General features: G+C 55.1%; 1 protein-coding gene across 3 annotated transcripts in view; it reads left to right on the plus strand.

Moving 5' to 3' along the window:
• The first annotated feature begins 3,579 nt into the window (after positions 1–3,579).
• Positions 3,580–24,836, plus strand: part of GAS2L1 (growth arrest specific 2 like 1) — a 37,332-nt gene continuing 16,075 nt past the window's right edge. The window contains exons 1-3 of one of the 3 annotated variants that reach the window (XM_030583433.1): positions 3,580–3,698; positions 5,266–5,940; positions 24,164–24,271. In XM_030583433.1, the coding sequence (XP_030439293.1) occupies positions 5,290–5,940; positions 24,164–24,271 (759 nt within the window). In that variant the 5' untranslated portion in view covers positions 3,580–3,698; positions 5,266–5,289. Of the gene's footprint in view, positions 3,699–3,734; positions 3,835–5,265; positions 5,941–24,163; positions 24,272–24,836 lie in introns of those variants that run through there. The other 2 variants (XM_030583434.1, XM_030583435.1) reach the window with 2 other exon arrangements.

Raw genomic sequence — 24,836 nt, forward strand, 5'->3', positions numbered from 1 at the left:
GGATCTACTTAGTCTGGGACTAATATTTCTGCCTTCTAACACACCCAGTATGCATGGGTCATTTTTGTGTTCAAAGTTATAGATATTGGCTGTGTACTTGCTTGATTTCTAAGTAGCCTCAGTAAAGCATTTGGTCAGCTTCTTGAGAAAGAAATGTGCAAGTTAAGTAACCAATCAAGAAGCACTTAACCGACAATGGATCTTGGAAGGCTCCAATCCACATAAGAAGTCTACTTGAGTATGTTCAAGGCAGCATGTGAACCATGGCTGCTACCTGTAAGTTTTGAGTCATACATGGACATGTGACTTGCCCAGGTGACTTCAAAACTCCATCTTGGGCAGAACTTTGCATAGGAGAGAGGAGGGGGTCTCAAGAGAAAGTCTATTTAAACCCCTGAGACACCCCTCCATTTTGTCTTCAGATGGCTCAAGAGAGAGCCTCTCCACCCCCTAAGGATACCTGAAAGAAACTGGAACAAAGGACAGTAACTACAGGGGGTGTGAGTGATTGCTGGACCCAGACTAGAAGGAGACAGGTCTATAAAAGAAAGCTTACTGGAACACCTCTGAGGGTGAGGTTTTATCTGTATTCAGTTTTCTTACTGTATTTGGCACAGACTTGAGGGTTTTATTTTATTTTACTTGGTAATTCACTTTGTTCTGTCTGCTATTCCTTGGAATGACTTATATCCTATTTTCTGTATTTAATAAAACCACTTTTTACTTATTAATTAACCCAGAGTATGTATTAATACCAGGGGGCAAGGGGGAAACAACTGTGCATCTCTATCAGTGTTATAGAGGGTGAACAATTTATGAGTTTAACCTGTATGAGCTTTATACAGGGTAAAATGGATTTATTTGGGGTTTGGACCCCATTGGGACAGGGCCGGCTCCAGGCACCAGCTGCCCAAGCATGTGCTTGGGGTGGCACCTTGGGACAGGGTGGTGCTCAGGGGAGTGCAGGGAGCTTGGTCAGTGCAGAGCTCAGGGGGGCGGGGGCTTGGGAGGCGCAGCACTGGGGGGCGCGGGGACTTGGGTGGCATGGCGCTCATGGGGTGGTGGGGTTCGGCGGCATGGCACTGGCGGGGGGGGTGTTACCGCGGGGCAGTGCTAGTTTTTTTGCTTGGGGCGGCAAAAAAGTTAGAGCCATCCCTGCATTGGGAGTTGGGCATCTGTGTTAAAGGCAGGGGCACTTCTTAAGCTGCTTTCAGTTAAGCCTACAGCTGCTAGGGGACATGGTGCAGACCTGAGTCTGGGTTTGCAGCAGGCTAGCGGGTCTGGCTCAAACCAGGCAGGGCACTGAACCCCCAAGCTGGCAGGGAGAGTGGGCTCAGGGGTAGTCTCAACACATCAGTTGGCAACCCCAAGGGGGTTTCTGTGATCCAACCCATCACAGGCGGATCCATCTTTCACTGTCTTCCATGAGGTCAAGGTCTCCCTACTTCTCCATCCCAAATTTCTCCCCAAAATGGCCTCGCTGTTCCACCTTAACCAGTGTGTGCACCTCCCAACCTTCAACCCTAAACCACACACCTCTCCTCGAGAATGTGTGCTCCACACTCTCAATGTTCGGGCCTCTTATTTTCCGTGTACTCACGCCTTCTGTGTCTCTCTGCGACTCTTCATCACCATTGCTGAATGGTGCCAGGGTCACACACACTCTTCACTGTGACTCACTAAATGGATTAATTGGTGTATTGCTGATTATTGTGTGCTCTCCCATGTCTCCGCATCTCTGGGGGTCACGGCCCACTCTACGCGGGCATATGCTGCTACGTTGGCCTTCCTCGTGGACGTCTTGTGGCCTGACGTTTGTAGGGCAGCCACCTGGACCTCCATCCACACCATTTTCTGCTCATTTACGCCATCACCCCTGCCACTGCAACGGATGCAGCAATCGGTTGCACACTATCCTATAGGCTGTCTCTTCTAGTGAGCCCTCCCACCCACTTCCTCACTGACCACTGTTCGCTACTCTCCCACCTAGGGACCAGCACTTGAAGAAGAGAAAGTTACTTATTGTAACTGGAGGTTCTTCGAGATGTTTGGTCCCTATCTGGATTCCAATCCTGCCCTCCATCCCTCTGCTCTGGGCTCCCTTGCTTCCAGGTAAGAGTGAACTGGAGCAGCGTTGACACATGTAGCTCCCAAGTGAGTCTTATTTTCAAACATCGGCTCCTACTTGCAAACTGTGGATTTCTTTGTGCAGCTACCAGTCATTTAAATATTTAAACTTGACAATGAGGTCATGACTGAGTGGCTGACAAATAATGTTCGAACTGGCTGTGTCACAGGCAGGAAGAATTAGATCATTTAATGTCTTAAAGACACAGCCCCTCCATGTCCAAAACCAACCTTTGCAAAGAACTCACTGTCTGAGTTGTAGCCGTGTCAGTCTGTATCAGCAAAAACAATGAGGGGTCCTTGTGGCACCTTAGAGACTAACAAATGTATGTGGGCATAAGCTTAGTGGGTTTTAGTCATCAAAACTTATGCCCAAATAAATTTATTTGTCTCTAAGGTGCCACAAGGGCTCCTTGCTGTTTTTACTCTCCTCATGGTGGGAGACCTGTTCCTAAGAGCCCTGCTGAGATGAGGCCTCATGGCAGGCTCCCAGCTCCAAACCAATGCCTAGCTTGGCCATCCTTAACAAACCTGAGATGCCTTCTGGACACTGAGATTCCAGGGACTGTTTTGCTTGTTTTTCTCTTTTAAAATGGAAGAGAAACTAGATCTTGCAAATTTCAATGCCAGTTCTGCAACTGCACAAAACTGCTGCGTTCAAGTCCTTGTGTAAGGCAGGGATCTCTGTTAGAATATATTGTGCTAATAATTCTCTCCCTAATAACACTCAGCACTTCAATAGCACCTTTCTGCTGTAGACCTTAGAGCGCATTTCAAAGCTTCATATCATTGTGCCCATTGTACAGATAGGGAAACTGAGGCATAAAGCCACCTAGCGAGTCTATACAGATCTGAAAACAGAACCCGCAGCTCTTGACTCCCAGTCTGCTGCATCTATTGCTTTTCCTCTGTAGGTCTCAAAGTGCCTTAGCAAAGTCCCCCCGTGGTGGCTGGCACGGTGCTAATCCCACAGCCTAGCTGTAGGTACAGAACTTCCATTGGCCCGGAGCCGTTTACAGGATCAGGGCCGCCACTAGCCCTGTTCGCCAATGAGCCTTCTCTGGTAGCCACAGGAGAGAGTTAACCTGGCTTCTGGCTTTGCCCAGCACAGGTCACTGCCTCCCTGATGGAGATCAGCCATCTCCCCTGATCGCTGCCAAGGCCCAAACCCCACCCCCGGGCGGGGCGCAGCCAGAGCCCCGCCGCAGGAATAAGGCAGCGCGGTCGCTTTAACGGCGGGTGCCCTCGCTCCCCAGCCCCCCTGGGCCGGCTCCCGAGCCGAGGGGGCGGCCCGCCGGGTTGCTTCCTGCGGCCCCTGGCGGCGGCGAGCAGGGCGCAGCGGGGAGTTTCCATAGCGAGCGGGCACCACCGAGCCGCCCGCCCGGGACCAGAAGCGGCCCGGCCCCGGGGAACTCCGGGCGCGGGCCGGGGGCGGGGCTGCTCCCGGGCGAGGCTCGGCCCTGGCGGATTTCACCTCGCTCCGGGCTCCGCCGGGCGGATTAGTCTAGTCCAGGCGCTGGCGGCCGGAGGCTCCGGGTCCCCGCGAATCAGCTGGAGGACGAAGGACGAGGGTGAGTCTCCTCCCTCCCCCCCCCCCGTCTGCTGCTGTGACCCGCCCCGGCCCCCGGAGCCAGCGCTGAGCCCCCGGCCCGGGACCGCTCGGGCGAGCGCCAGCTGGGGAGAGGGGCGGGGAGGATGGTGACTCAGGTGAGCAGCGCCGATCTCTCGCCTCTTCCCTGGGCCCTGCACGTGGCCTGGCCCTTGGCCTGCGCGGGGCTGGGTCAGCTGCAGCGCCCGGCAGGGAGAGGCTGAACCCTCCCGGGGTGACCTGGGCAGCTCCAGCGGCTGCGTCTCTGTCTGTCTGTCCGGGGAAAGAACTTGGCAGCCAGGTCCTGAGCTCCTGGCTTTACAAAGGGCCCGTGCTGCAGCTTGGGGGTGTATCCTGCATGTCCCCTCCTAGTGCCAGGCCAGTAGGTAGCGCCCCTTCTTCCCCCTCCCCAAAAAGCGCCTTAAGGCCCAAGCTTTCCAAGCTCCACGGCCGGCTGGTAAATGCCAGTTGTGAGTCATCCTTGCACAAGGATTGCAGCCAAAAGTGGCTTGTTAGGCACCTGAAAGGAGCTGGTAAATATGGTCCTGAAAGCGAACAGGCTGCTGCCATTTCACTCAGGGCAGGCCATGCCTGGCTACGGGGGTGTCTCCCAGGGCCGCCCAGAGGATTGAGGGGACCTGGGGTCTTCGGTGGCGGGGGACCTCTGCCTCGGCGGTAATTCGGCGGTGGGGGGTCCTTCCACTCTGGGACCCACCACCGAAGTGCCCTAAAGACCCACGGCGGGGGCTCCACACCACCAAATTGCCGCCGAAGACCCGGAGCGGAAGAAGCTCTGGGGGCCCAGGCCCCGCGAGAGTTTTCCGGGGCCCCCAAAGTGAATGAAGGACCCTGCTCCAGGGGCCCCGAAAAACTCTCATGGGGGCCCCTGTGGGGCCTGGGGCAAATTGCCCCACTTGCTCCCCCCACCCCCCCCGGGCGGCCCTGGTGTCTCCCCTCTGTTCAATAACTGGTGACCAGCTCCTTGTTCCGTTAGTTAAAACATAACTGATGATCAAGGGCTGGAAATATTCCCAGAGTTTGTTGGCATGCATGGCCTCCCCACCCCCACAGGAGGAATGAGGACAGAGCAGAAGGAAGGGGCCATGAGATGAAAGCTTCAGGGTGTCACTGACTTGAGCTAAGGGCACTGAGTGATGGGGCCCTGTTTGCAGAGGTGCTGAGCACTTGCAATTTCCGATGGAGTAAGTGGGATTCAGGGTTGCTGAATACTCCTGAAAATCAGGTCCCAACACCTCAAAGCATGTGGGGTGTGGCTCACAGTCCCCAATTTACAGATTCAGGAAACTGAGACACAAAGGGGGAAGGGAAGCAGCTCGCCCAAAGTGACGACAGCCCTGCCCATGGGACCATGCTGCTTCCACTCGATAGCTGGCATCTGGATCCCAATGATGCAATCTGTTCCCATTGCTGGACTTGTCTGCTACACAGGAGGAGCTGGGCCTAGCTTCTGGCTCACTGGAGAGGTGGGGGAAGAGTGGTGGTCTCTCTGCCTTTCTCTGTCTCTAACGTGTGTCATTTTCTCACTGAAGTGACGCCCAGGGACGGGATGTAAGATGGCTGACCTGAGCAACATCCAGTCCGCAGCTTCCAAGAGCATCCGGCCTTTCCGGTCCAGTGAGGAGTATCTCTATGCCATGAAGGAGGACTTGGCTGAGTGGCTCAACATTCTCTATGGCTGGGATGTCCGGGTGGAGAATTTCATGGAGACCCTGGAGACCGGATGTGATCTCTGCCAACATGCCAACAATGTCAACCACATTGCTTTGGAGTTCCAACAGCAGCACCCAGAAGTTGCTGCCCACATGAGGGTGCCCCAGAATGAGGTGGTCTACCAGGCCAAGAATGTGGTGCCCGGCTCCTTCATTGCCAGGGACAACGTCTCGAATTTCATCCAGTGGTGCCGGCAGGACCTGGGCATCCAGGACGTGCTGATGTTCGAAACCAATGACCTGGTTCTGAAGAAGAATGAGAAGAATTTTGTCCTGTGCCTTCTAGAGGTCGCTAGGAGGGGCTCCAAGTTTGGGATGCTGGCCCCCATGCTGATCCAGATGGAGCAGGAGATTGAGGAGGAAATGAGGGATCAGAGAGCCTATGGGGGACTGGAAACCCAGGAGGCTAGCCATCACCTGGGCCCTGAGTCACCTGTCTACCCTAGCAGGGCGCAGAGAATATCCTTGTGTGACCTCAAGAACCTGGATGAGCTGGTGAGAGACGGTTCCATTTTGTTGGTATCTTGTGCCCTCAAGTAACATACAAGCAACATGAAACCCTCTCCTCCCACCTTTACCCAGTGTGGCTCTCCTAGTGATCTAAGCCACTTTAATGTTGTACTGGGGGGAGGTAACTGGAAGGCACTGGTTCTCTCCAGTGGTTACATTTCCTCCCACTCCAACTTGTTTCTGCTCATCTTGCTCAGAGCATCTGTAGGCCTGGTGCATTCTCCTGCCTGGTTCCCAGACCCACCCACAAAGACGTGCTGGCCCCAGGGTGGGAAGAGGACCATCACATGGTGTATTATAGCTGAGGGGGATCAAGGCAGGTCTAACTTGGATAGCCTGGGGGAAGAGTTCGAACCGAGATCTCGCCAAATGTGGAGGCTGGAGTGCTGCGTAGCTTGGAGGCTTTGGTGATGGGGGAGCATGGGGCCTTCCACCTCCAGTGGGCAGATGGAATTGGCCTCAAGTTATTGGTGAGCAGTTGCCCCTCTGATGGCAGTGTTGTGGCCTGTGTGAAATGGGGATGGGAGGGCAGGAGTTGTGTCCGCATCCCAACAAACCTCTGTTGTGACTGGCCCGCTGGGATAGTCCTGGGCACTGACTGAGCCTTCCTGTCACTGGGATGGGTTTGCCAGGCCAAGCGTGAGCCGTGGTTTCAGCCGAATGGGGCATCGGGGAAGTGTGCGGTGCCACCACCCGGTCTGCGGGGATGGGCGTTGGGCTGAGCTGGTACTTGAGGATGTACCAAACCAGCGATTCCCTGGCCACCCCAATGGTTCAGACAGGGTTTAAACTTTCACCATCTTTAAAAATGGGAAACATTCATTCTGCATGAGCCCCAAAGCAGTGCTGTCTGATGCTGTCACTAGAAACAGCACTGCAGTGAATTTCTCCCATCCATCTCCCTGTGGCATTAACTCTGAAACCTAATGACAGAGAGAGTGACATGCATCCAACAAAGTGGGTATTCACCCACGAAAGCTCATGCTCCAATATGTCTGTTAGTCTATAAGGTGCCACAGGACTCTTCACTGCTTTTACAGATCCAGACTAACACAGCTACCCCTCTGATACTTAGCATCCTTAAAGGGGCAGTGCCACCTTAAAAATGCAGCGTAAGCAAACATTTGTGACCAGTGATGTCTTAGACGAGTGAAAGTGAAATGTGCTATTTGTGGTTTGCTTTTTTTCCCCTCTCTCAGGTGCTGGAAATCAGTGCCAGTGGCTCTTTGTCTTTCCAGTCCTTCATGCTGCTGGGTTTGGGTGCCTGGGGCAGCAGAGACTGGAGCACTTTTCACTGGAGTGTGTACTGATTGTGGGAGCATCTCTGGTCTCTGGGCTTTTATGGAAGCTTTTTCAGGATTGCCACATGTTAAGTTGACTGCGGTCTTTCTAACTATTTCACTGCTGAGTCGTGTAGCAAAGAGGGCCAACCATGGGCTCATATAGGGAGCCAGTACGATTTCCACTCCTTGCCACCTCTCGGACCCTGGTGCGGGTAAGTATCATTATAGCCAGTGACAAGGGCTGCAGGCTCTAAAGCTGTCAACGTGCCACTCCTGGGGTGTGCTCGGTTGAAAGAGCAGAGTGGGCCAACAGCAAAGCCAGATGCCGTCCGGAAAGTTGTCTGTGTGGGTGAGGGATGTGATCCCCTTAGAGGAATGTGTAATCGCCCATCTGTTTTCCTTGGTACCTTTTCTATCTGTGAGGATTTTGGTCTTGCTGCTTATGTATCATTTGTCAAAAGGGACTCCTGGCGCCCACTGATGGAAAAACACCCTGACATCCCAGCAAGCTCTGGCAAAGCCAGGCTGTGGATCAGAGCTGTGCGGCAGGCGCCCATCTCTAATGGAGAGCTAGGGCTCCCCTGGGAGATGAGACCATTGTAATCAGATTCTCTCTGCTCAGCTGAAACTCCATCACACATTTTTCCATCTTGAGAAAACAGCTCTTCTCCCAGCCCGGGCTTTGTTTGAAGCCTAGTGCTGGACTTGGAAGGAACGCAGGGGTGGCTGGTGGGGTTATGCTGAAGCTGGGACCTAGGGAATATGACAAAGGGAGATTTCTAAATACTTCCCAGCCCAGGGAGATGCAGGTCCTGAATGCTGCTTTCGGAGCTGGCCCTGTGGTTGCTGAAGCAGTCTCTCTCTCCCAAAGTCCACAGGCTGAAATTAAGCCCTTGGATAAATCACTGGCTTTATTTTTAGACATGGAGTTTGCTTTATAGCTTCTCAAGTGGAAACATGCAGAAATGCTGGTTCTTCCCAAGGTGCAACACACCCACTTTGCAAAGCAAACCAGGGAGCGGCTGTGCGCTTGCTGAAGGCAGGGAGGGCAGTCTGCTACCTTCTGGGGCCTGCTCATGGGAGAGGCCCTGCTAAGTGAGGAGGAGGCTGGTGCAGGGGAGTCAGTCTGGGGAAACCCTGGTTTCTCTCCGCCTTGCAGTGGGTCTGGGTGTCACACCTGGGGGGCTGAGCCTGATTCTCAGTGAATCGATCCTCAGAGCTGACCACCACCTGAGGGCTGGAAGTTGGGCAGGTGCTGAGCCTGGATCACCCTGGGGAATCCCCTGTGTAGGAGGAATCCTAGGGGGATTGGTTCCACCCCCTTTAAGGCCTCTTGTGCTGCTCTGGTGGTGTGAGGGCCCTCTGTCCTGACAGCCCCGTTCTGATGTGGGCGTTCCAGGCTGGCCCACGTTAGCCAGTGTGCACTTGGTGCACTCGTACGGGCCCCCAGCCCCAGGGTAGAGAGCCCAGAACTGAGCAGCACTGCGACCCGTGCGCCAGCTCACAACGCCACTCGGTTAGTGTGGACTGGCCGCTTGTCTTGTGGCCCAAACTCATGCGAGCGCGGGGGGCGATGGGAGCATGCAGAGTTGCTGGGCAGCTGCATGGGGATCAGCTGCTCTAGTCTGGGACGGCAGCTGAGCACTGAGGTGGGGGTGAACGTCCAGGCAGATCCTGGAGGCTGGGGCTGAGTTGTTGGTGGGCTGTGGGGTGAGTGGGCAGTTTGGGGGCATGAGTTAGAGAGGATTAGGGGGCTGGGGAATGTTGAGGAATGGTGGGGGCAGTGGGATGAGTAATGGGAGAAGTTGGGGACTGCAGAGAGTGGGATGTATGTCAGAGATGCGTGGGAGCTGTCAAGGCAAGGGGGAGATAGGGGAGGGTTGGGGGGGTACATGTGGAGGGGGAGGGGCATTTGGGGGACTGTGTGTGGGGTGGGGAAAGGGGCATTCTGGAGTCTGTGGGAAGGGATATATGTGAGTGCTTTGCTCTCTAGTTTATGGAAGGTGAGCCCCCCTCAATTTCCATACTACTCGGGGCCCCAAAATTCCTTAATCTGGGTCTGATTCTGGGGCTCCCAAGGCCTCTGTCCCATAATACCTAGCGCTGCTGTTGGGAATAGGGGGCTTTGGGGCCATTTTTATCCAGAGCACACTGCATTGTGGATAGGGGCAGGAGGACCAGCTGATCAGGATAGCTATGTCAGTTGTAGCTTCCCGGGACTGTTGGCCGTTCTGGGACAGTTGAACCCCTGCCCAAGGCTTCATCCCTACAGTGCCTTCATCCCAAGGCACTGCAGCCACCTGGCCTGACCGGTGCTTGGAAGGAGCTGGGGCATGGATGGGAAAAGTGGTGAGGTCGGGACAGCCAGTGGGGTTTTGTGATGCTCTCACTGGCATGGCCAGGGATGGAGAGTCTCACCCACTGGGGAGTGAATGTGCTTGTGACAGAGCCAGAGCTTGTTAATGCTGCTCTCCAAGTCCAACCCCTCTGCCCCCCGCTAGTCCACTCCTGGGCCCAGTGTGTGGCTTGGCCTCCGCGCTTGACATCTGCAGAGACAGCAATCAACCCTCCTGGCCCTGTTGTCTGGATGGGGAAACTGAGGCACGGGGAAAGGCCTCAGCATGGTGAAAGGTTGAGTTGGTATTAGAGCCAGGAGTGAAACGCTGATGTCCAGGGGCTAAGAGGAGCTGTCCTTGAATCCAAGCAGGTCTCCACTTGGGAATCTCTCTGCCGCAAATCCTGTGATCTAATAGATGCCAAATGCCACTGCTCCCACGTGAGGCTGTGCACTTCCTGATTCTGGTCAGAAGCAGATATGCTACAGGGAAGCTGTTTTCCAGGGCTTTCCCAGCCAGGCTGTAAGCAAGAGGGCATGGTGGGTACAAACCTGCTCTCTCATGAGCTTTCCACCCTGACTTCTCAGGTCGAGAGATTTGCAGAAGCAAGTGAGGGCAGGGTGGGACCTTAAGAGCCCCATCCCTGGGGTTGCGCCATGCACTCTCCTAGAGATGAAGCGGGATGGGACAGTTCATCTGACCCTAGAGGGCTGGGCCCTCACTGCTGGGCCTGTACCCAGAGTGCTGGGCATGGAGCCCTGTCCTTACAGCAGCAACTCCGCTGGGCCCCCATGAGCTAGGTGCTGAACAGACCTATCCTAAGTGACAGCCCCTGCTCAGCAGAGCTTGCAGTCAGAGACCAGACACAGTGGTGGATGAGACACCCATCCTCGCAGCAGAGCCAGCGGCAGCTGTGATAGGATGTGCACATCTCTTAGCCCATTGGTTGTAGTGATCATTGCACTCCACCGACCCAGCCGTAACCCAGGAACCTCCAGCGCCTCTCTTTGTTGGCAATGACTTTGTTTAGTGTATTCTTGGGCGCTGATCAGGTTTAGGTGGGATATGGTGCATTCTGGGTGCTGGGAGGGGCTTAGAATCATGGAATATCAGGAGGTATCTAGTCCAACCTCCTGCTCAAAGCAGGACCAACCCCAACTAAATCATCCCAGCCAGGGCTTTGTCAAGCCTGACCTTAAAAACCTCTAAGGAAGGAGATTCCACCACCTCCCTAGGGAACCCATTCCAGTGCTTAAATGGGAGCCATTTGCTGCAGGGCATTTTTGCAAGGTGTGGGGTCTATCTATGGTTCTTCTCTGGCCCCCATCGCTGCACTTCACAATCTTGATGGGATTTATCCCTACACAGCCCTGTGGGGCTGGGCTGTTCTCCTAGGGGTCAGATGGGACATATAAGCCCAGAGAGAGATGCCTTTGAAGTCACACAGGGAATCTGTGCCAGGTGAGGGATTTGAACTCTGGTCTCCCAAGTCTCAGGGTAGTATCCTAATCACTGGACCATCCTTCCTCTGAGGCCTGGGCTTGGCCATGGAATACTGGGTTTAAGGGAACCATGTCCCAGCTGCTGTTTCCTCCCTCAGCTCTGCTCTCTACTGGTGTAATGAAGCTGCCCGGAGCTGAGAAAGAGACACTGATCCTGTCCAGCCTGTTCCCAGCCGAGAGAGCTGGGAATCCTGTTTCTATTCACTGCAGAGTTGGAGAGCAGCCAGCCAAGCAACTCGAATTGCTCCTTGTCAAGAGCTTTTATAATTGTAATAATTGTGATGGTGGGTCGTGGGTTTGTGCTGATGTCCCTCTAGCAACTTCCGGCCTTGCGGGGGTGGTGGCTGGCAGGGCTAATCGCACCTGGGCAGCGGCTGGTGGCTAGCAGTGTTGGGGGTTTAATGACATTGTGCATGCTGAAGCCTCGCTCCGGCCACCCGTGGACGCTGTTGCCACTGATGTGCAGCGAAGGCAGGAGGGCTGCGCCTCTCTGCTGTGGGCAGCAGAAGTGCCCTGTTAGGGAATGGGACACTGGCTTCCCATTGCAGATCTACTGCCTCTTGGAATCCACCTGGGGGCTGGGTAATGCGGCCCCACCCCGATGACCAGACAGCCTTCAGCCTCCTTGCTCCATGGTGATGTGACGGTGCCCACAAGTGATGGCAGGCTTTCCTTGGGGCCCTGCAAGCAACCTTGTGGACCTCAGTGCTGCCTGGCAGCCAGCCTCTCCTAACTCCCACAAAGGGCCATCCTGCAGCAGGCAGTGGGCCTAGGAGCTTGCTGTTGGCGGGAGCACCTGGCATTGCTAAGTGGGGGTGCCCTGAGGCCTGGTGAGGAAGAAGCTTTCTCTAGCAGGAGAGGGTGCTGTGTCTAGTCTTGGCACTATATTTGCTGCTTCCCTGACAATAGGCATGGAGAGGAACCTCGTGAGGAAGATGAGGCGATCTTGGCCCTCGGTAGCAGGGAGGGACAGCACAGTCCGGTAGTCTAGTGAGAGCCTCAATCTCTTTGCCCCGCGCCTGGCTCTATGGCGACAGAGCTGGCTTTAGCCACTCCTTGCCCATCTATTTCGGTGTTCCCTTAGAAACCTGACCACTTATTGTCTCGGCCCCAATTTAAGATGTTTTTCTTCTCTAAAGGGCAGGGTAAAATTATAGCCTTTCTGGCAGCCAGTGGCCGCCCGCTCTCAGTGCCTGGCAGCTGTGCTGCGGTGGTAGCTCGCAGCTGCTCCAACAGCAGGTTAGTGCCGGAGGCTCGGCGCGGAGGCGACTGGAACTTTCCACCTGGAGATCCAGGAGCGAGGGAGCACAGCAGTGCTCGGTCTGCATGGGGGGTTCTGACTGTCCCAGCTGTGCTCACCAGCCAGCCACAGTGGGCCACTGGAGATGCAAGGTCCCTGGGCTGGAGTGTGCTGTTTGGATCGTGGCCATAGGGCCTTGTGTTCCACTGCTCCAAGGGGGCTTCCACTGAGCTAAGGAGGCATCTGTGCTGCTTTTGGCCTGGCTTCTGGAGGGCTGACGCACAACTTCCCTTCCTGACGTAGTGGGGTCGGATCAGCTCCAGGGAGGGCACAGCTAGCTGGGGTACAGGAAACAGTGAGGGGCAGCAGCGACGCAGGGTATTGCCCCATCGGCACCCAGCAGCCTTGGCTTTCCCAGCTCTGTGATCGTGTAGGTGCACCACAGCTGGGGAAGCTCTGTGCTGCTGCCTCGCAACAGAGATGGGGCAGTTTCCCAAGTGTCTGTGCGAGGGAGCAGACTGGCAGAGCACAGAGAGGGGAGAGGGCCCTGCAGTGGCCAGGATGAAAGATCGCTGAGGCCTCTGCTCGCTCTCTCTATTAGCCAGGATGGGTAAGGAATGGTGTCCCTAGCCTCTGTTTGTCAGAGGGTGGAGATGGATGGCAGCAGAGAGATCGCTTGATCATTACCTGTTAGGTTCACTCCCTCTGGGGCAGCTGGCATTGGCTACTGTCGGCAGACAAGATACTGGGCTGGATGGACCTTTGGTCTGACCCCGTACGGCCGTTCTTATCTTCCCTTGAGCCCTTTGTGGTGGGGGCTAGGCTGTGAGCACTCCGGAGGCTGGACTGACCCCAACAGCTGGACCAGGCATCTCCGCCCTGCTTGTGAAGGGGTTGGCTGGGCTGGGGAGCTCCCCTCGGCCTGGAAGCCCAGAGCCTGGCAGCTACATCCCAGCACTGGCTTTGGGTTGGTCTGATCCAGCCTGTGGCGGGGGTGGGGAGAAGTAGAGGAGAGGCTTGGAATGGGGGAAGGGGACGCTGGAGGAGCCGGGGGACCCAGGGCTGGCAGCATGATTGGAGCAGTGGTGCCCCCCCAGCAGACAGTACTAGCTGAAAGCCCACCTTGCCACCCATGTGCCCGCTCCCAGTTCCTATTGGTGAGCCCTGAAGCCTCAAGGAGGAGAGAGAGAGAGAGAGAGTCTGTGTCTGTCTCTCTGTCTGTCCCTGGATTACTCAGGGATCATTTAATCAGAGCCTGGGTGAGCAGGAGGAGGAACCTGACCTCCCCTGACTCCTTAATCTCAAAGGCCTTTTTAATGTGAACCCTTTCCCTGCCCCCATTCCTTATTAAGTCTCCAGCTTGCTGGGAGGGGTGACCTAAGAGGGCACTGGGGACTTCTGCTGCAGTGGCTGCTCATTGGCTGACTGTTTTGCAGTGTGGGGGGGAGCGCGTGTGTCTAAAAGGGTGTTTGCTGTGGGATGATGTGACTGCACCCTGAGGCCAGGGGAGGGGTCTGGGATGGGGTGATCCACCCCCAGGCTAGCAGGAGCAATCAGAGTACAGCTGACTACAGGGCTGTGCCTACAGTGACCGAACTGGGTTTTGATGCATCTCTGCCCATCTGTGCCCCCCAAAGAGATGTGACCGCATTGTCGTGCTGGGGTTTAAACAAGCCTCCTCCAAGCAGAGCCGGCTGAAATGCATTTTTCTCTGCTTTGTAATGACCAGCCGTGTGACATGCCCTGGGCTTTTATGGGCATCATGAGAAGTGGGGCGGAGCGTGGAGTAGAGAGCAAGCTTCCTGCAGGGGGCTGCTCCCAGACCCAGAGCTGGGTGTACGGACCCTCGCGGTAGCCAGTGACCCTGTTTGTCTGCTCATGCCCGCTCCTGTTGCAGTCCTATATGTCTCAGCAAGCTGCAGCTGGAGAAGGCAGCGTTCTTTAGAGGTTACCACAGGCAGTGGGAGTCAGCACTCCATACTCACTGCATAGACAGGTCACAGCACTGAAGTGCCTCAGTTTCCCCTGTCAGTAAAATGGGGGTAGTGCCTACATTGCAGTGGGGTTTGCAGAGCCAACTGCAATGAAAGAGGAGATTACTATGATAGGGCAGAATGCTGCACCTGACAGGCTGACACCTTGTTACCGTGGGCAGCAAAGCCCCGGGCGCCAGCGTCACCTGGCATCACTGTTCTGCTGCAGGAAACCCTGATGTCACCAGGCCTCCGAGACAGACAAGAAACGCTCTCTTGCTGCCCAGCCTACGCTTGCCTCAGGCTCGCAGGAAAGGGTTTGCTTAGACTCCTGTCCCAGACCTGCTTGGTAATCCCACGCAGTGCTGCTGGGCTGAGGAGCTGTAGGCTTGTGAGGGATGGGTTGGGGGCTCCAGGCTGGAGAGGCAAGTTGGAGGGCATGTGCTGGGCCCTGGGAAATGACACATGATGGAGTGGTAGCCAGGGTCTGCTTGGTGAAACTGTAAATGCAGCACGGGCCCTAGGGAGCTCTGCCCTACGCGGTGTGTGGCTGCTGCAGGGCCACTGGGCATGCACTGCACCAGGCTCTCTTCAGTGGCCTTCAGGGATGCCAGCTCAGGCAAAGCGCCAAGGGGACCCAGCTCCGCCGCCTGGCCTCAGCTGACTTGCTGGTGATGGGGGTCGAGGGCTCAGGAAGAGGGGGAGGGGATTAGAGGACTGAATGGAGAGGTTTGGGGTAGGAGGGACAGGGACAGGTAGAGGAAAAGGGAGAGAGAAAAGGTTGGGGGACTCCAGTGAGGTGGCTGCCCGAGTATGGAGAAGCCTGGATCCGAAATTCGGTGGGTCGGACCCATCTGGCGAATCTTGCCCTGAGAGGCGCACGCCTGTGTGTGTCAGTGGTCCCGGAGTACTGTCCATGCTGGGGTCAGAGCACCCAGTGCTGGGCTAGGAATTGAGCGGTACATGCTTGATTTAGGCCCTGACTGTCAAACCCTGCGGGCTCAAAGGTGAGCGCCTCACTCTCTCTTTGGGCACCTCACCGAAGTGGCTGGGTTGTCAAAGGTGCTGAGCACCCAGCAGCTCCCACTGGCTTCAGTGTGACGTAGGGGGGCTCAGGTTTTGTGAAAATCCAGCTGCCCGAAGCTGGGAGAGAGACCAGCCTGTTGCCTGGGAGGGGGGAATTGCTGCATAGGCTGGCGGGGTTCCTTCCAGCAAGGACGGGTGCTGGCCATAAGGTCAGTATGGAAGGATGGAGGGTTTAATGCAGAGCAACTTGGTTTCAACCTGAGGACTGGGAGAAAATCTGTCTGGCTCCAGATCAAACTGCCTGTGAGCTGTGTAGTAGCACTGAGTGTCGTGAGTCTGAAATCTTCACCAGGGGCAGGGGTGGAGTTGGTCCAGACTTTTTATGGGGGCACATTCTTCAGACGAGCTATAGCTGCTGCTGTTTGCACAGCCCCTGTGCACGCCTACTTTTCATACTTACATCAGATGTTACATTCTTCACCACTTCCAGGTGAGGAATTTGATTCTGATTCTTGCCTCAAGCTCTGGTAATCTGTTACCAAACTCTGCCTACTAAATGCACCGCTCCCTGGTCTTCACTTCCATTTTCAACTGGCGATCATGTTCCTCTGCGCTTCCTATTTTCATCTTTCAGCTAGTGTTGCTGTGTGCTGTTAAAAGACTGCCTTTAACTACCCCAGAGGTGGCTGCATTATGGAGATGGGTAAATTCCTCGCTGCATGGTGAAGTGTTTTGAGTGGAAAGGCTTTGATTTATAGAGGTGTCTAGAACGCCCACCGGGTTGAGGGCAGAGAGAGGCAGGCTGCTGCGTAATCTGTGCCGTAAACGTCACTCTCTCTCTCCATTGAGCTTCAGGCATGTTTCAAACTGCCTTCCCAAATATAGCCATCAGCTGGCAGCTGCGTGGCTGGGGAAAGCAGAATGGAGAGTCCGTGGGTGGTAGGTGAGGGCAGAGGAGCTCGAGGAAGTGGTTGTTAGCGGGATAGCTGGTTATGTGGCACTGGAAGAAGAATGGTGAGAGGACAACAGAGCCATTAACACCCTGCATATAAACACAGCCTGCCTTAGCAGGCAGCTGTTGAGTGAGGGATCAGGACTGGGACCCATGGCCAAAGATGTTGATCTGCCTGTGTGCTGGCAGGTTGCTGTGGAGCTGGACGTGCTGTTGGGGCTGGGGGAAGCAGTGCCCAGCCGTCACAAGAGACTTGTGCCCAAATTACTGATGAGGTTAACAGGCTGTGCACTGACCGTCCCCCCTGGATTCAGTCGTTCTCGCCACTCCTACAGCGTTGCTGTGGCTCCAGTGTTTTAAGACACTGTTTGAGAAGTTAATGCATCAGACGAAATGATGGCATTGCCTGCGTGAGCAGGGGCCTGGACGCGGCCCTCTAGGAGGTCCTTTCCAGGCCTGTGTTCACCCAGCTGGGGTTCTAGTCCCACCCCAGTCTCTGGCTCCAGTACTGGGTGCTGCTGCTGGAGATGTTGAACCCACCTCTTGGGGTGACTGTCGAGCAGCGCTCACATGTAAGAACAGCCAGACTGGGTCAGACCAAGGGTCCGTCTAGCCCAGTATCCTGTCTTCCAACAGTGGCCAATGCCAGGTGCCCCAGAGCAAATGAACAGAACAGGTAACCATCAAGTGATCCATCCCCTGTTGGCCATTCCCATTCTTGGACGTCTCTGAGCCTGATCACGTGAGCCGTTCTGCTGGCCCCTTGCCCCGAAGGATGGTGTCGCGTCATTTTCTCCACCTTAACCAGGGGCTTCCTGGGGTAGGGAAGGCGGCAGAACTTTCCTGTCCCCAGCTGAGCCACAGTCTCTCTTTCTGGGGAGCCTTTTCCCCGGCTGAGTCCTGCAGGTGACTTGGGCTCCTGCTGCTCCTCGCCCTCTGCTTGGCGTCACGGTGCCCTGATGTTGGGCTGATTGGTGCCCTCTAAATACATTAGATGCTTTAAGAAACTGGAGCCTCCATAGCTGGAATCTTTGTACTGGTGGTGGGGGAAGGACAGTTCAGAGCCCCCCGCCCCCCATGACTCCCTTGTGTGACACGTGCCCTGTCACAACTGCTGATCCCCCTCCCCCCTTGCACAATCTTGCTTCCCCGCTCTGTGCTTCTGGGCTAACATGTCCAGGACCAGCTCCCCTGCTTCCACTGCACTCGCAGGTCCCTTCACTTTGGCATGGAATTCACAGGCCCCTTTGCAGTGTGGGGTATGATCACCCTGCCTTGGTATATGCAGATTGCTAGAGCAATCAAGCTGGTGACCTGCATGACCCCTTCCCTTCCTCCTTCTCAAGCAAACTGGCATATGGAGGCTGGGAAAGCTATGCTTGTGAAATCGACCCATCCTGACCCTTTACAATCCTTTGCACCTGCCTGGCTGACTGCCATTGAATAACACTGAGTTCCTGTAGAGTGAGGCTCCTTCTCCCTGCAGGACACATGGTGTTTTAAAGAGCCAAGATTTGTAGTGCCAGATCCTGCTCTCTGGTGCTGGAAACCATCCTTATTGGGTGCATTTTGCTGCTTCCCTGCGCTAGCAGATCCTCTCTCCCCTTCCGCTCTGCTGGCCCTGGGGGTCCATTCAGTCTGGGCCTGGCATTGCTTCTGTGCCTCCCCGAGAGTGATTGGAAGGGAGCTGGGTAAACAGGGCAAAGTGCCAGTTCCTGGGCTTCTCTCTTTCTGTGCTCTCCTTTCTCAGTGAGTCTCGGGCCCACGCCCTTGTAGGGGAGGAGGGAGGGTTAGTGTCTCTGCCACGTGGAAGTAGCTAACTGCTTCCTGGCAGCCAGTTGGACTCTGAGTTTGTCACCATGAACCCTCCGTTAAGTTGGAAAAGGTACTCTGGGTTCACAGCATGGAAAGTATGACAGACCTGGCACCTTCCCCGTCTGGCGAGACACATGCTGTACTACTGAGAAAGCAGCCAGCTCTGGGGTGGAGTGCAGCACACTCGTGTGCATGAGGGTGACTACTGGAAACACTGGAATGGGTTACCTAGGGAAGTGGTGGAATCGTCTCCCTTAGAGGTTTTAAGGTCAGGCTTGACAAAGTCCTGGTTGGGATGATTTGATTGGGGTTGGTCCTGCTTTGAGCAGGGGGTTGGACTAGATACCTCCTGAGGTCCCTTCCAACCCTGATATTCTGTGATTCTCACCAAGGACACTGGGGCCTGTGTGGGAAGAGCCACGCGTTATTTAACATCCTCCAGAGCAACTGGTTCCTCTGGCATCAAAGGCTGAGGGTCTCGGCTGAAAGCTCCCCAGACAGGAAACTACCTGACTTCAGGTGGAAACCTTGGCTGAAGGGAAGGAGTCCATGGTGCCAGGGGTCTCCAGCCTGGGGATGGCAATACTAAGCCAATCCCTCAGGGGACAAGTATCTCTTATGCATTCAGGCTCTTGTGCCTGTTTGTCTAGGCACCCAAGTGGTCCTCAACCTTGGCTCCTGGCTTGCTCTTCTGACTGTCAGCAACCCCATATAGAAGGCAATGTGGGCTCTGAAAGGAGACCCGTCTAGCTATTAGACCTGAGCAAACACAGTGACTGGCTCAGGGAGGAGGGTGGCCCTTGGAATTGGGGTTGAGCTAGAAGCTGCAGGTAGAACTGTGCCAACACTGCTGAGTCTTGGTGGGGTGGGGACGGTAGGGTCAGACCCCAGTGATGTTCCCATGTACTTTGCACCCCAGATGCTGCTGGGGGGTGGGGAGCTATGAATCTCCTGCCTAAGCAAATGTGCATTCTGGGGTTGACTCACTCACTCCCGCTGTTAAATCCAAGTCCAGTTGTCACTGTGGCAGGTCAGAGGGCAAGTGGTTGGGAATGGGAAGCGGGTAGTAGTGGGGAGAACCCTCTTCTTGGGGCTGAGGTGAATGACCCCAAAGAGCTGCAATCTAGAGGGAGGAGGGCCCTGGTCTGAGGAGCTCCCCAGGGAGAGGGGGGCAGATCCCACTGTGTCACATCTGCTCTGCTGCTGACGTGGGACAGAGGCCCCCCTGCCATGGGCCCTTCCTTTCTGCTGATCTTCCTGGCTTTGTGGGACACAAGCTGCCCCCTGCGTTAATTCAAACACGGTGCTGGGGCTAAGTTGTAGCTGCCTGCAGCCAGGAAGATTTTGATCCCTTTTGATCTGAGTGGTTAGAAATCTGTTTTGTGTTAATGTCCCAGGGCTCCATCCCCCTGTGTGGAAGTGACAGCAGACTTCACCCTGGGGTCTGTCTCGAAGGGTCTGTAAATACCAGCCTCTCCCTGATGCTCTGGCTGTGGCCTGGAGCCAGCAGCTGTTGAGGGCCAGTCTCCGTGGCAGTGCTGGGACGCTTGCCTTCCTGGAGGATGCCCAGCCAGCCAGCTGGGCCAACTGTGCAGGCTGAGCAGGCTGCAGAATAATTACAGTGTGGAGAAGGGAGCGCTGGGGCTGGAGCTCTACAGCTCACTGCATCCAGCTCTCTGCAGCATGGGGGATTAGATGAAGCTTGACGGGATTTTGTCTCTTAGTTTCCTGTGATCAGCAGTGAAGCTTTGTCTGTCTAAGTACTCACCCAGCCTCCCAGTGGCCTCCTTGCACCTGCCAAGCCTTTAAAAGTAGGATAACAACATTCTCTCCCCTCCCTTCCCACCTTGATTAGTGTACAGTACCGGGCAGAAGTTGACGGGAAAGCTGTGGTCTTACCTCTGCTGGGCTTGCCCTGAGTTCAGTGTGCTGCTGCCAACCCATAGTGCAAACCAGCATGGGTGCTATGAGCGCCGCCTCCCTTGGTTTCAAGCCGTGGGAAACTTCCCTAGCACAAATGGTAGCTTAGCAGGACTCTGCCTTGGTGCAACTAGATCAGCTATGGGTCACCGGCGGCTGGAAGCTCCGGTGTAGACAAGGCTGTGGCCAGAGAGCTGAATTTGTTTCTGAATCAGCAAGGCTCTCTCTTGTGGCAGGGAGTTCCATAGTCTAGGTTCAGCTTTTAGTGGGGGAACTACCAGACAAAACTCCCCCTCTTCTTCTAGTGGGCGGTGATCAATCAGCCGTGTGGCGCGCACTTCCATCTGGAGGACGGTTGCTCCACCCTCCCCATACAGGCCAATCTGGGAATGGTTCCACCAGCACTCGGTTTGTTTTGTGATACATCGGGTGCAGTAATTCTACAGTGGGCTGCAGGAGCAGGGTGGCAGTGCTGGCTGGCTGGCCCTCCCCTGAGGGAACTGGCCCTCCCGGGTGCTATGAGCGGGACTTCCAGATGGAGGAGAGGTTTGCAAATCCTGAGGCGAGTGGGACTCCATGGATCCTGTCATGTTTCACTGGAATGCCACATGCTCAGTGCTTTGCATTGCTAATTAGCAGCAAAATCCCTCTCCTCCCGTGCCGCTATCTGCTCCCAAAGGCTGGTCAGTTTCGTTGCTGCCCCGTACATTTTCCCAGGGGAAGTCGCACCAGGAAGTAGTAGTAGCCAGGATAAATCAGAGAACCTGTTGCAGACACTTGGCAGGCTGTGCTGATGGAGACAGAGGCCCTTCTTGCGGTGGGATCCCTCTCTTGTCTGTGTTTTTGTTTGAACTCGGCCCATTTCCTAGCTGAGTGATTTAGGTAAACTGCATTGTCCAGCTCAAAAGCACCAGCTGCTTGTGGCTGGGGCATTTTAAAGGTGACTGGGCTTGCCTGCCTGAGAACATGACACTTAAACCAGCGTAGTTAAAGCAGTGCCAACCCTTGTGTGGACGCACTTTGGTGTGGGTGCCTGGAGTCAATTATGGATATGTTTAAAGTTCACTGAAAGCAGAGTGGCACCAGTTTGCATTAGTCTAGCTAAATTGATTTTTACAGGATTGCTGTCCCCATGTGTTCCAAAATCCTGAGTCGAGGTCCCCAAAGCCCCTGAGAAAAAATCATAGTTATTTAAATATTGTGGCCTGTGCCTTCTAGTTTGTGAAGCCTTTGGGTCACGTCCAGATCACATTTTCAAGCTTTTTCTCCAACACACTGACTGCTAGAAACTTACATTTTCGTGTTTGTTAACTGGAACCTGAGAGTCTCATGTAATTAGAGGATTCCAGGAGCTTGAGTGTTAAGTAAACATCAGATATAGTGAGACCTTTGATAACATGGCAAGAGTGGCCAACACTGGATTGAAATCTGCATGCAGGCAAGGCCTTTGTTAGCAATACAGGACCTGTTGCCCGCTCAGACTGTGCATCTTCTGAAATCTCAAAAAGCAAAAGCAGGGGAAACGAGCCATCCTGTCCCGAAATCTCTAAGTGCAAATAGGAGCTGAACGCCCCTGTCGTTATCCAGCAGGAAGAAGCTGGAAAGATCTGACCAAATTAAAAGAATGGTTTGCAAGCCACCATTGGGTGAGTGGCCTCCCGATGGAGCAGTGACCAGTGTGGCTGCTGTGAGTAGCAGCACGGAGAGAAGATGGGTTGGAAATCGATCGATTTGCCACTGGGGATGATTGGTCAAGATGGTTCGAGCCGGGGGGGAGGGCGAAAGGGAACGGAATGGAGAGCTGGATCTCTGGGAACCTTGTCCCTGCACAAGCCTTCCTGGAACTCACTCCTTTCAGCTTGGCATAAATAAGGTGTCCAAGGGTCACCAGAGCGAATGCAGCGTGGGCAGTTTTCATAATGGAGGCGCTGGACTTTGCACAATGTGTCCTTTTTCCGTTCCTGGCTGGCCCTGGCTTGCTGGCCTGCCATCCACCTAGTGGCAGGTTAATAGTTTTTGTAATTGTTTATTCAGGAGCAAAAGAGCTGGAGCTGCAGGAGCTCTGCCATTTTCTCTGTTCTGAACTTGTGTTTGTGTGCTGGGTTTGGCTGCTGAGCACTTAGCCTTGGCTCCCTCCCTCCTGGGGTTCTGAATGGTGTGTGTGGGGGGGGGGTGGAACTGGGGGCACAATGTCTGTGCTGCTCTCCAAAGCAATTTGTACGAGAAAGCATGGGAAGTGCTGGGCAGGCTTGCCAGGCTCCCAAACAATGGATGCAGTGTTGTCAACTCTGGCAATTTTTTGTTTGTTTGTTTGCCAGTCTCCCAATATTTGATGCTTTACTTAAAGCCCCAGGTCCCAGAGTCCTGTGATTACTTGAGAATCTCAACTTCCATTTAAAAAAAATATTAACTAGCCCCTCCCCTGGTCCAGTTCTGTAGATATTCCCTGAGTCTTTGCCGGCGTCCCATCTGTGCAAGGGGGTGATAGCCCTGCCTATGCCCCATGGCTGCTGGGATGGTAAATCCATTCAAGGCGCTGAGGTAATGGGGGCTCCGATACACTCCTTCGGTCGCTAGAAGGCAGTAGTAGATTTGTAACCCACTCGCACACCCTGGCTAACATGGGCTGCCTGGTACAGTGACAGCACTGGAGTGGGTCAGCATGTGATAGCACGGGATAACAGTGACAGCGCTGGGGTGGGTCAGCACATGATAGCACGGGATAACCGTGGCAGTGCTGGGGTGGGTCAGCATACGATAGCATGGGATAACCGTGACAGCGCTGGGGTGGGTCAGCACGGGATAACCGTGGCAGTGCTGGGGTGGGTCAGCACGCGATAGCACGGGATAACTGTGGCAGCGCTGGAGTGGGTCAGCACGCGATAGCACGGGATAACTGTGACAGCGCTGGGGTGGGTCAGCATGGGATAACCGTGGCAGCGCTGGGGTGGGTCAGCACGGGTTAGTACAGGATAACTGTGGCAGCGCTGGGGTGGGTCAGCACGCGATAGCATGGGATAACTGTGGCAGCGCTGGGGTGGGTCAGCACGCGATAGCATGGGATAACCGTGACAGCGCTGGAGTGGGTCAGCACGGGATAGTACGGGATAACTGTGACAGCGCTGGGGTGGGTCAGCACGGGATAGTACGGGATAACTGTGACAGCGCTGGGGTGGGTCAGCACGGGATAACCGTGGCAGCGCTGGGGTGGGTCAGCACACGATAGCACAGGATAACCGTGGCAGCGCTGGGGTGGGTCAGCACGTGATAGCACGGGATAATCGTGGCAGCGCTGGGGTGGGTCAGCACGGGATAGTACGGGATAACTGTGACAGCGCTGGGGTGGGTCAGCATGGGATAACCGTGGCGGCGCTGGGGTGGGTCAGCACACAATAGCACGGGATAACCGTGACAGCGCTGGAGTGGGTCAGCACGGGATAGTACGGGATAACTGTGACAGCGCTGGGGTGGGTCAGCACGGGATAGTACGGGATAACTGTGACAGCGCTGGGGTGGGTCAGCATGGGATAACCGTGGCGGCGCTGGGGTGGGTCAGCACACGATAGCATGGGATAACCGTGGCAGCGCTGGGGTGGGTCAGCACGCGATAGCATGGGATAATCGTGGCAGCGCTGGGGTGGGTCAGCACGGGATAACCGTGGCAGCGCTGGGGTGGGTCAGCACACGATAGCACGGGATAACCGTGGCAGCGCTGGGGTGGATCGGTCAGCACTGCTTTATTTGCTTAGAAGAACTCTCTGGGCAAAGAAGTTGGCCTGCTAGCCTGGGTCCTCCTCTCCCATGGACTGAACCCAGAATTCTATGCAGGCAAGCTGAGAAACCCGACCTGGCTCCCTTTCCTCCCAGGCACCACATCCAGAATCTGCTCCAGGTCTCCAAAATCAGCCTGGGATACTCCCGTCCAGGGCCTGTAGCCAGTCACTTTCAGGTGGGCGTGGGGATGTGGCCCTCCTGGGGGTGCTCGTGGCTTGCTCTTGGTGGTGGCTGCGGGTGTCCTGTGCCCTGCCTCCGCTCAAGAAGGACAGGCTCTCGCTGTGTATGGCTGGGAGTCCAGTCACCTCCTGGTTCTGCTGTGGGCTGGGGGTTCATCTCCTGTATGTGGCACTGACCCTTAATATTTTAATTTCCTCCTTCTCTTAGGTGCGAGAGATTCTGGGCTGCTGTACCTGCCCTTCTCAGTTTCCCATGATCAAAGTCTCAGAGGGTAAATATAAAGTGGGAGACTCCAACACGCTGATCTTTGTTCGAGTAAGATCCTCCACAGCCACATTACCTTTCTAACCTGCCCATCTTCTCCCCACACCCTTGTCTCTTCTGTGTCAAGCACTAGCTGGTCCCCAGCAATACCAGAATGCAGGTCTCCCTCCTGTCTTCCCTAGACATTGCTACCAGGGTTTGTGGGCCTGGAGGGTTCTGTTTCATTGAGAGGAAGTGTTGTCTAGTGGCCGGAGTACAGGACGGGAGCCAGGAATTCCTGAGTTCTAATCACAGCTTTTCTTGGGCTCACGGGGTGACCTTACAGCAAATTGCCACACCTATGAGCCCAACAGTGGGGACCCTAATATCCAACCCACTTCCTGGGGACAGGCTGTGAGTATCTGCACAGCACGTAGCAGCTATCAAGTGGTCCATATTCCTGTTCTGCTCTGGTAGCTGCTGGACTAAGGGGGATGCCAGATGACACTTGAAGTTTTGTCTGTGTCATGGGATCTCTTAGCCTGTCGTAATTCATGTGGTGGTTCTTTGCTGGTCACGATCCCGGGTCCTGCTAAACACCTGATCTGCAGTATCTGGAAAGATGCCGTTCGTTCTA

The sequence above is a fragment of the Gopherus evgoodei genome, chromosome 13, assembly GCF_007399415.2.
Source record: "Gopherus evgoodei ecotype Sinaloan lineage chromosome 13, rGopEvg1_v1.p, whole genome shotgun sequence".
Lineage (NCBI taxonomy): Eukaryota > Metazoa > Chordata > Testudines > Testudinidae > Gopherus > Gopherus evgoodei.